Genomic DNA, 12,042 nt, shown 5'->3' on the forward strand with positions numbered 1-12,042 from the left:
ATTTATATATCTATGTGTCCTTCGTATAGTCGATTAGTTCAGCTCCTCTTCCTCCTCCTCCTCCTCATCCTCCTCGATCCGCTCGACGATAGTTTCGTCGTTACGTTTCTTCCCGTCTGACAATACTTAACGCGTGCCCCGCAATACGTTCTCAACCGTGTGTATCTATAGATATATAAATATATATACACATATATACATATACACATGTAATAAGTACATATTCTAATATATGTGTATATATGTACGTCGGTTTGTTTCCTGTTCTCCGATTTGAAAAATTACAACGTCGTCTTCTCGGATACTCGATTCGATTTTTCGTTCGCGGGACGAGTCGAAAAATAGGGATTCTTCGAGGCGATACGAGATCGTAGAAAGACAGAGTAGAGATCTTGAATCTTTGCGATTCTTCTCCCTTCTTTTTTTTTTTATTATCATTATACTTTATCGATAAGGACCGTGTTTTACAGTTAAGCTCAGACACTTTATAAAATATCAATTCTGTTCTTCTATACAGTATTTTACAGGGGACGAGACTTCTTCATGTTAAACCTTTTTTTATTTTTCTCTTCTTTTTTTTTTTACGTAAGTGACAGGTAAACAAAATTCACTTCGAAAAGAATAGTCTTATCGCCTATTACACAAGAAGTCTGATCAATTAAAAATTGGTTGGTTCCCAACAGTTCACAACGATTCGTTTCAAAGGCACGAAAGGTTAATAAATCGATTCGTTAACTAAATTCTGTTATATATTTACAACACTTTTTGTTATATATATATATATATATATATATATAGATTTATGTATATATATACTTCATCTATTCTAAAAAACATCAAGGTATCGGAGGTCGCGTTTCGAGTATATCGAGTTAATTTCGAATTATTTTCCGGAATCATTTTCCGACGCGACCGACTCGAAGCTTTTTAGAAAAAGAATTTCGAATACTCAGATATTCGCGAGTACGCGTATAAAAAATCGTTTCGTTAGAAGCGATCGGCTGATCGTCTATAATAATAATCATCGCTTAGACGTCGGAATATTCGAAATCCGTGAGATAATATTCTTCGAAAAGGACGATGAAGAAGGAGGTCGGGAAGGGTAAGTGTTGTTCGCAAAAATCGAAACGAGCATCCGCGCGTTACTTAATAAGTCTCGAACAATTGCCACTAAAAACGATTCCTATCCGACAAGCTTTCGGCTCTCGTACGAAAAAGCTCTGATTCCGTCCCACTACAAGGATTCATTTATCTCCCCTCCGTGTTCTTTTCTGCCTCTCTTAATTCCCGTATTTCCTACGTAATTTAAATTGCATACGACAACATTTTCTAAACGATGGTCCATTTCGTTTCACAGCGTTTTCCCAACAACTTTTTTATAATAGTCTCTGAGTTCTCAACTACAATAAAATTGCCGACGCCTTTTACGTATTTTCAAATAGAACAGCTCCTTTCGTCCCCTGGCCGAGGCACAACCGTTCGATCAACGTTCGAAGAGAGCGTTCAAAGTTTCCGTCTCTCCTGTTCAAACTGATTGAACAATCGGTCTGACTCGACGAGTTAGAGGACCACAAGTATCAAAACTCGAAGGGTACACCTCGACGACGGTACCGCTTTCCTCTACTGTTACGGTAAATTGACAAATATATATATTTATATATATATATATATATATATAACAGTTAATAAATAAGCAAAGAATCTCTGATCAACAAGTTAGAATCGGTACAACGGATCAACGATACGATCGAACAGGTGAACCCCACCCCGTGCATGTACTCCTCTCTTTCGTGTCGACGTCTCGGTTGTGCCCCCCGAGCATCGAATTTCCACGCGCGATTCTCTTGTGTGTAATATACGTGTACGTGTAACTTACGCATAGTTCATCGTCATATTAAAAATATACATTAAAATGGTACGCACAATCGTGTCGTTAACATACACCGTTTAACAAGTTTCCCTACCTTAAGAGGTACGAACTACGTATTTCTTATCTGTTTTTTTTTTTTTATTCACATGGATGTCTTACAGTAAAATAGATCGGTAAGCGAGTCGCAATCCTTTTTTGCCAGACCGCGAGTACCGGCGGATATCGGGTCGAAACGATTTTTCTCAGACAGGTGTTATTTACATGTATAAAGATCATTATATGCTTCGCGATTCTTATACGAGTATTTCCGAGCCGCAACGGAACGTCGAATTTTATTAGATTTTGTGCATCGAACGAGGACAAACGATTCTCACGAGTTCAATACGTTGTTTTTCGACACTAAAAATTAGATCTGTTCTCACGTAGAACGGTCAACGAAATTTGATAGGACTTGTACGTGAAATGTATTCGGGTCTCGTTTGAAACTTACGGTGAGATACACCTAACAGCTTGTGCAACCATTTTTTCTTATTCACGTGAAAAAAAATATTTGTGCATGGGTTGTGTCCTTTACGGACAACCGAGTATACGAAGCACATAATAAGCACCGGTTTCGAAACGCCTGCTGAGAAACATACGTACAATATCCAGCGATCAATAATACAATTAACGAGTAATTATATTATTCAACGATCCACCTGTAGCGTCTTAAGACGCGGAACCCGATACAATCGTATCGCAGATTATCTTTCAAGGATTTTACTTCGAGGCGTGTAACACTCAAGTGTCAGAGATATACAATATCAGTTCAAATACAATAAATTTTGCGTCAATAGGAAAATGTTTAATAACTAGTGGAGACATACACATATATATATATATATACGTATATATATGCGTGTATAATATATACTTTTTTTTTAATACATTAAATCTTACTTTTTCGTTATGAAAAATAACAATTTCTTTATACTTTTTTTTTCTTTGATAAAAAAGTGTGTTGGCTAAGAGATTGCACTTTGTGATCATCTTAAAAATTTGTGATTAATCGATAGTGACTATATATATATATTATACTCTTTTTATGTTTCGCACACCGATTGTTCGTACAGTCATCAGAATACGTTTTCTAATTGTAACGTTAGTAAAGAAACAAATTAATATCGAAGATTATACAACTCTTCCTTTCTCTTCTCTCTTTAACATACGTATAATTTTTTTCTCGGTTACAATATAATCCAAGGCTGACTTGCCGCGTCGTTAATTCGTCGACCGAACGTCATATGAACAACAAATGAACAAGAACACTGGTACCGTCGCATCGGCCTCTGTCTGTCGATCGTTTCACGCTAATGAGTCCCTTTCCATGCCTTTCCCTCCCCGATGCACATTTCTCTGCATAGCTAAACGCATCGACGAGATTATCGCGTGGACAAGTCAACCTGAAAGAGGGCCACAAATGGTGCCAGGCACTATTTACTCATATACCGTTTGTGTATTCCATTAATTACAGTAATGTACCGAATACGACTCTTGAGAGCAGCTCACGTGTCAGGATACGCCCTGAGATCGAGCGAAGCATAGACCATTCCGAAAGCGGTTTCACTTAGAAAGAAAATTTTCTCGTATCATACAATTGCAACTCTTCGCCTCGACGAGTAATTAAAAAGGGAAAACTCTATTTATTAGTTCTTTCGCTGATCAAACGTTCGATCTCTAGTTCAATAACGTCGTGTTAAAAAAATCTGTGCAAGGCAAAATTAAAATTTCCTGTCGAAATAAATCTGTTGATCCGTGTTGATCGTTAATCGTTGTGTATCAGACGCTTCGAAGGGTTGCGAAGTTTCTTCTTTCCAGTGTCCCCCTTTCCTCCTCCTCTTCCTCGTTCTTCTTCTTCTTCTTCATATCAAATGTGCAAAATACTCGTGGAAAATGTATATAACGCATATATGTATACATATGCAAGTTTTCGTGTGTATATACCATTTCATTTTCGTCGGAATAATCAACTATGTAATATCCTTATTTCACATGTAATATGCATATATCTCGCCTGTTACCTCGTAATAATCGATAGACTGATTTCCGGTTGTGTGTTCTCTACAGAATGTCGATAATCGTTTTGAGTATAGAAGCCGATCAGTTATTATCGGTTCGTTTTTATTAGCGGACATAGACCGTTAATTAGTTCGCTAAGAAAAAAAGAAGATTCTATTGTTCAAGATCGAACCGACGGACACGAAAGAAAATGATTCAATAAAAATCTAGAAAAATTATAATCTAAGCCACATACTCGTTTATACTTAGCGAGTCTAATAGACGTGGATGATCGTTTAAAATAAAAGTACGGTTTTTTTTGTCGGAGCAAAAGAACGATAGAAAAACAAAGTTATAAGATTAAAATTTATATACTAATTGAATATCATTATTCGCTGACTAGGCATTCAGTTAAGAGAGAAATTATGTTCATTGCTTTCGGCATTTCATCGTGTAAAGAAAAAAAAAAGTCATCAATTAACGGATTATGCCGCGGGTCTTGTGTACCTACCGTCGTCCACACAAGAAAAAATAAAAAGAGATAAACAAGTATAACAAAGTACAATTATATATATATATATATATCTCTAAACGGTAAAATCATTTAGATGTTTCGCAAGCTCTTAGAAATTCGGTCGTCGATGCACTTACTCCCCGAAATGCCTTCCGTGTTCTCGTATATATATATATATATATATCTACGACTCATCCAAGAACATACACTCCTAAACGTATTTACCACCTTCCATCTATTTCCTCTCACAATTCGGAAAGGAATAACCCTTCGCCTAAGCGACAAGTATCAAAGACACAATATGCCATATATCACGGAGAAAATGACAATGAGTTAATGACGTATATACAAACAACTTTCGTATTATATACATGAAAATATATATATGTGTATATATATGTATTCATCATATATATATATACGTGTAACGCTTCAACATTATGGCACCGTTATTTAATCGTCAAACAAATGTATTTATTTCCACGTGTTCGCGCGTGTCTGTGTCTGTGTGTGTGTGTGTTTGTGTACGTGTGTCTGTGTGAGATACTTTTTAAAATATATAAACAAACGTGTATGTGTAGATGAACTCCAACGTGGATGTGTCTTCCCGTCCAGCCAAAGTCGGCATCGAGAGTTCCCGTCACAGGGATCGTTCTCGGTGATATCTCACGCGCGCACCCAATCGCGAGAATCGCCAAAGAGAAGAAAGAAAGAAAAATAAGAGAAGAATAAAGAACCATGGCCGGACGTGGTTGTGTAAAATAATTAACGAGAGTCTTCGACTTCGAGTCCCGGAACTTTCTCTCACAAAAGCACTATACGCCGTTGTACGTGGAGGTATCAAACGCGATGATCGAGCGATTAATAGAAAAACAAAACCGTTTCCCGATTCTCTTCGACGTTCGTCGACGGTCATTAAGTCGCCCAGCCCTCTGTGATCCTGGCTCGCTTCATCAGCGGCCCGTTCTCATAGTCCGAGTTGTTCCCACCGTTCCCACCGGCGTTCGAGTGGCCCGACCGAATGTCTGCGACCGTCGCGCTGCTCGGCGATGGTAGATTGGTCGGCGTTATGCTCCCGGAGTGCGACGGCGGTGGATTACTGCTCGGTCTGCTCGACACGAGGTTCAACGACTGCGGCCCGGGATGAGGTACATGGTGCGGCGGCCCCCCGGTACTGGACGACGGGCCGACGTTCAGCGTCGTGTGATGAAGACTGCTCGCGTTGCTTGGCCCGCTACTGTTCGAGCCGCTGTTCCCGCCGTGAGGATCTCGGGGCGGGCTGATCGGTTCGCTCTTTATCTTCACCGGTAGCGGCGACGTAGACGGAGGCGGCGTACTGCTAGACACTGCCAGATGAGGAAGACCACTGGAATCAGACGATCGAGAGCACGTCAATTTCGATCTAGAAAACACTCTCTTCTGGTTTTTCATGATCAAATCGATACAAAGTCTTGGAGACGTTTCGTTCGTCATTGACCCGAACACGTACGAATCAATGAACGCGATTATCAAGTTTCGTTCGATGAAAATGATGTAGAAAACGGCGATGAGAAACTACTGATTACGAATCAGTGACATGCTAATATCTAAACAGGAAAAAAAAATTACAAAGCTCCAGTCGTTCGATATTTTTATCCTCGACTCGGTTAAATATAGAGGAAACGTTGTTAGACCAAGTGTGATCGTTGTAAGCACGATTAAACTTTGCAGATATAATTTCCAATCTTTTCTCGAAGAAGATGTATTATTATCATAAAGCTTGCGTCGCGTTCAAGTTCGAACGCAGCCGATAAATTTTGGTCGGGACGGGGGAGACGTAACGACTGGTCGCGTAGTTTATTTTTCACGACAATAATTATGAAATGTGATTTACCTGATGCTGGACATGGTGGCTGCCGAATACATTGATAAGTCATCAACGTACCTCTGATGAGACCATGCTAAGCTCCCGAGGTCCGAGGAGTAATCCGTTGGCCCGAAGCTGGAGTATCCGGCTGGAACCGATGGCGTTTGGAGCGCTACTACTGGTGTGTTCAACGCGGATTGTGCATGGCCACCCTGAAACGAAACGAAAACAGATCAGATCACGTGAAACGTTCTTTCATTCGATGATTCGTAAATCACTACTCACGTCGTAACTAGTGTCTTCGGAGAGAGGTTGCGTAAGGGGTGTTGGAATTACTACTCGAAGATTAGTCCTATGAGGATGTGGCGGCGGTGGAGGAGGCGGAGGTTGCGGCGAATGCCTAGACGGATTACCGCCTTTGTTTGCGCCTACTCCTCCGACTCCTAACGCCGGCGAGGGACCTGGACTAGGTGAACCTCCCAACGGCGACGCCGACGGAGGGTAACCGTTGCTCATTTCCAACATCCCTCCTGGTGGATACACTGAGACCAAAACGAACGATGCAACAAGCTTTCGGAATGGGACATTCAACGGAATCGATCTCTCGTCTGAGCTCGGAAACCCGGCGGCGTACCTGAATCTGTTTCAGAAGACGACGGCCTCGGAGAAATGCTGGTGTGCGCCATTTGAGGACTAGATCCAAGTAGAGATTCCCCATAATTGTTCACTGGTACGGACACCGGTAGAGTGTAATTAGACTGTCCCATTGCCTGTAATCGCAGTAAATATACGACGTCGGTATTAGTACGACGGTTCATCGATACGCGCATCGGTAGAATTGGCAAGCTCAACGATATCTTCGTTTGCGACACTCCTCGCGTCCATCCCCTTGCCAATTTTTAAAAGGAAAAAGTGAAAAATACAGACGCAAAACGAACAGAGAAGAATACCAAGTCCATCAAAGATATAAACAAATTTCTACGTAAAAATGAAGAAAAAGTAACAGAAAATTGATAGATTTTCGTTGGATCAAATTGAATTTACCGGCAATCGAATTTAAGTGTTTTAGATCTACGAGAACCGAGATTTCTCTCGGCCGAAGAAAACACGATCTATCTGCTGCTTGCCAAAATGATTATGACTGCCGCATTAAGTGTTGCCGGATGAGGTGCGATAATACAGCGTACACAACAAGCCGCGCAAACGAAAAACAGATTAACAACTGTTCAGGGATACTACTCGTGTCTACCATGGGTGGCCCGGTTTGTAAAACTGTGCCGAAATGTTTTGTAAACTCGTGGCTCGCGTTCGCGATAATAAATTAAACGCATAGCGAATTAAATCGAATCGCGTCACTAACAAATTGCTTGATAGACGACCGTTGAAAGCTAATAAATGTAACTAGGAGAACCGACGAATCGCTCCGAGTCATGTGAAAACTCCGAGTCAGACGTTCCCAAAGTGAGACAGGCGGCGATCGTAAATTCGAGCTATAAACTCGAAATTGAGTAACAGTAAAAATGTATACGTTTGCGATCGACTCCCAACAAAATATATCTACGACCATCACCACACCACACATCGTTTACCATGAAAAACCCCCACAAAACCAAACTCTGGGCAAGCTCGTACACCGAAAATTCGAAAGATCGACGATACCTATCGCCCGTGGGGACCGTCGTGTGTCGCGTCGTGTATCGATGATGTCCACACGATTTTTTCCAGCCGCCCCGCCGCGGATATTTTTAATTTTTCTCCAGGCCCGGAACACCACCCGGTTCTCTTTTTCATTTCTTTTTTATATCCCCTCTCTCAGTTCGTCCGTCCTCTCGACGTCAGTCGGCCTTTGAACATCACAACACCGATTCGAATCGACGACCACCACTTACCCGAGTGCCGTTATGCTGCCTCTGCATCATCAGCTGAAACTCCTCGTCGATCTTCGTGTATTTGGCTTCGGTGCGCGGAGTGAGATTGTACTCGATCGCGTCAGGCTCCGGACTTTCCGGGGACATGGCGCCCTTATGTTCCTTCTTGTTGAGTGCCTGCAAGTGTCAGCAGACAGGTTCACGTGACCACACCGCCCGAGGGCACTCAACCTTTCGCATGCACGTTAATTTAAACGCCTAAACGCACCGCGCGACGCACTGGCACACACGCACAACACGCCAAGGCCCGATCATCACCACTCGCTCAGTTATCCAATACCCGCCCGTTGACCAAACGTTTCGGCTACCGAGAGATTCGACCCGATCAGACGAATTTACGACGTTTCATGCGAGGACTCGAGATACTCCGAAACTTTTGGTCAGCCGCATCGATCATTCGTGTGTGTGTACTCTTATCGTTCGCACCGGTAGAGCCGTGCAGATACAAATTATGCGTTTATGGGCACGTGGACGAGCCGGGAAGCGAAAGAAAGAGAGAGAGGGAGGGAAAGAACAGATATCGCGTGTTACGCGACGATTCAACGATGAATTCATGTTTAAAGAGAGGATCCAGGAACGACCCTGACCATTATCACACTCGAAACAATTGTGGGATCGGGTACCGCACTTTGGGACAATGGGTTGACACGACCATCGTTACGGAACACTTCGGCCACGAAGAATTCGTATATTTTATGTAAACGTAATTTAAGAGGTTCATCTGCTTGTCCGACTCTTTGAAAGGATTTCTATTTACGAGAAAACTAAACCTGCATGCTCCCTTTTATTCTTACCGTGGCCACCTTAAATATTGCAACGAGAGTTCATATATTATTTGCGCCGACACAATTACTTGTTTCTGATCGATCGAACACACCTTTTCTAGTGATCGCTGGTGCACTTCCAAGCCCAGAAGGAGCGTGGATTCGCGTGTGTACAGGGTGGTCTGCGAAAATGTTTGCAACTTCATTTTTATAGAACCACAGAGGATACTAATGATCTCGTCGAAAAGGAAATACACGAGAAACTATATTCAATATCCATACGCTCCTCGCCGTGTCACCGTAGAAGGACTATAATGACCTTAATAACGTGAAACAAAAAAAATCGTCGAAAGAAATGTCCTCAGATTGAAGATTTCTTGTATCGTCCTCGTTCTACCGAGTCATCAGTCTTTCGTTGAAGCGTGTGTGTGTTTTTTTTCTCAAGCAATGAAACCAAGGGTGACCAGCTACACCGATGGACCACCCTGTACAAGGCGTCTGAAAAACAAGACCCGCAGGAAAAGGGGGCTCGTAGCAGGCAGGCATGTAGATTCGCCACATGGTCGCGTGTAATTTCGTTCGTCGACAAACTAGGAAAAAGTTAATAACCGATGATGATACGCGAGAGAGCATCGAGCGGCAACTGCTATTTACTGTAAATACCAGCGATACGCGAGTCTGTAAGACATGCTCGCGTTTAAGGAATTCGCGCTTCAAATTTCTCGCAGAAATCACGTTGCGATATTTATTTGGTGTTTATCAGCGATTCTCCATTTGCACGACCGAAGAACTCGTTTCTGAATCGCGCACGAAAAATTGTCTAATTCACGTAAAAATGTAATTCACGTAAAACACGACGCGTATACTCGACGAAATAAATCGTAGACCCCTGATCGTAGGTCATAAAAGGAAAGATAGTCAGGCTGATAAGACGTTTCGGTTGTTACGACATCAGATAAGAAAACAAATTATGTTTGCTGACCGCGGAACTTACAATATAATTATTATTGCGCTCGCGTAATTATGTATCTCGTAAATAATCGTTTTCAAGGATCGTCTCCCTGTAAAACGGCTGGCAGGGTCTTCGACAGGATCCCTCGAACGCGATACGCCGTACCTCGGAGCCTGCCTAATCGGCCTTGGAAGCGCAAAGACACGGGCTTCCACGTACTTCGACGTACATATTATTTAAATGAACGTAAGACGAGTTTTTTGGAACCGATGCTCGTTTGGATGTGAAACACGTTCGTTTTGCTCTCGAATAAACGTTCTCGTCGTCCGAAACAGAGGACCGTGGCTCAAGGGCGGCATCGCGGAAAGTTTGTCAAAAATTTAATATCCGAAGAAATAAATTCGTAAAGAAATTTTCAAAAATATTGTCGTCGCGTCGAAATGAGTTCTTCGCTCGAGGACAGACTTAACGTTCGATAGTCCGAAGCTACGTAAACTCTGAGTATCTTCAATTCCCCAACAAATTATGTGAAAAATTTCCAACTCCGAGATCACTGCCGTAGATCGTGGAGGGAGAAAACCTTAGAGGAGCTACTCCTGTTTCGCTGATCGATCGTCGATCTTCTCTGCGCGGGATAGCGACGGACTGTTCGTAAAGTTTGTTGGGGAAACTTGAAAATTACCGAGGAGAAATCGGCTCACCTCGATGATATTCTTGTTGGTGAGGGACTCGTGGGGTTCGTTGTACTCGGTGTACTTGAGAAGAACCTTGTCCATGTCGGTGCTGGCATACTGATACAGCTTGTTACTCGAGCTGAAGATGATCAGGGCGATCTCGCAGTCGCACAGTACCGACAGCTCGTACGCCTTCTTCATTACCCCGAACTTCCTTTTGTTGAAGGTCACCTGTCCGGAGATCGTCAGGAATCAATTATCGCCGTTTTTACCTCGACCGGCTCGAATCGTGTTCGTCGTATGCGGCGACACCGATTCCAGTATCACTTTCCGACGGACCGATCGGCGGAAAATCAACATCTCGCGTTTCACGTTACACCGAACGTTCGTCCTCCGTTTAAAACAACGACAGATTCCGAATTTCTCTATTTACCCGATTTTTTAGAACTGACAGTATTTAACATATGTCGCTCGTTACATACTTCCTAAATATCCGTTTATCGTCATTAGTATTTATTGCGTTTCTTTTTAAGTACTTTACCAACACTCGTGGTAATACGTTGAGTGATTCTTACGCAATAGCATATTTTACAAAGCATTCTCGCCGGATCAGCGTAGATAACGCTACTTAGAATACGAAACAATGCTTTGGAAATCGTTATTATTATCTCTAGTATCAGCCCTCTTAACGACGCATTTCTCCGGTTTGTTTTTTTAATCACGTTCCTTACCTGACGATTCCGTTCGTCCGTGATACGCGAAATTTGAATCTTCTTCCGACCCATTTTTGCACGGTGTCGTGGAGACGGGACAGCTCTTCGGAACCACTGGATGGAATAGTAAAAACACTGCAACATAAGAAGAACAGTTCTCATGCCTCTCGCGTTTCTTTGACTCTCCATCGAGACAGAAACTTTCTCGCTATTTCTTTCGTTCAATAGCTATTTAAGCTTGTATGAATCCTAACATTAAAAACAATGACAAAGCATACATATTTTAACAATTACTAGATATTGCGTTAATAACACACTGCAGAAAATTTTAGAAATTTTACGAGCCTATTAAAAAAGTTGTTTTTCTTCTAATTTCGATATTTAACGAGTTACGTATGATTATTTGGCATTTTATTGATGTTGACAAAATCCGACCATCCCAGCGTCGAAATGGCAAACTTTTGACTAAAAATTTCGTTTTTCTTCAATAACTCCTAAACCGTTGGTCCTACAGGAAAATTGCATAGGACCTTTCTTGTAGGGGACGACGAGATCTACAATTTCCATCTAAAATTTCTTCGCTAGCATTAGTAGTTTACGAGTTATTGACGAAAAACGAAAAAACAGTTTTTTTTAAATAACTCGTAAACTAATAATGCTAGCGAAAAACTTTTATACGGAAATTGTAGATCTCGTCGTCCTCTACAAGAAAGGTCCTATGCAATTTTCCTGTACGTCCAACGG

At 41.9% G+C, this 12,042-nt stretch overlaps 1 protein-coding gene across 9 annotated transcripts in view; it reads right to left on the bottom strand.

Moving 5' to 3' along the window:
- Window positions 1-3,064: 3,064 nt before the first annotated feature.
- Window positions 3,065-12,042, bottom strand: part of Mef2 (myocyte enhancer factor 2) — a 39,751-nt gene continuing 30,773 nt past the window's right edge. For 4 of the 9 annotated variants that reach the window (XM_018035745.2, XM_018035748.2, XM_018035747.2 and 1 more), the window contains 7 exons: window positions 11,317-11,433; window positions 10,613-10,816; window positions 8,157-8,312; window positions 6,902-7,037; window positions 6,553-6,809; window positions 6,295-6,479; window positions 5,337-5,787 (listed from right to left, as the gene is read on the bottom strand). In XM_018035745.2, the coding sequence (XP_017891234.1) occupies window positions 5,337-5,787; window positions 6,295-6,479; window positions 6,553-6,809; window positions 6,902-7,037; window positions 8,157-8,312; window positions 10,613-10,816; window positions 11,317-11,370 (1,443 nt within the window). In that variant the 5' untranslated portion in view covers window positions 11,371-11,433. Of the gene's footprint in view, window positions 5,788-6,294; window positions 6,480-6,552; window positions 6,810-6,901; window positions 7,038-8,156; window positions 8,313-10,612; window positions 10,817-11,316; window positions 11,434-12,042 lie in introns of all 9 variants that reach the window. The other 5 variants (XM_018035751.2, XM_018035752.2, XM_018035749.2 and 2 more) reach the window with 5 other exon arrangements.

The sequence above is a fragment of the Ceratina calcarata genome, unplaced genomic scaffold (genome assembly GCF_001652005.2).
Source record: "Ceratina calcarata isolate Rehan_Ccalc_2016 unplaced genomic scaffold, ASM165200v1 scaffold92.2, whole genome shotgun sequence".
NCBI classification, from domain to species: domain Eukaryota; kingdom Metazoa; phylum Arthropoda; class Insecta; order Hymenoptera; family Apidae; genus Ceratina; species Ceratina calcarata.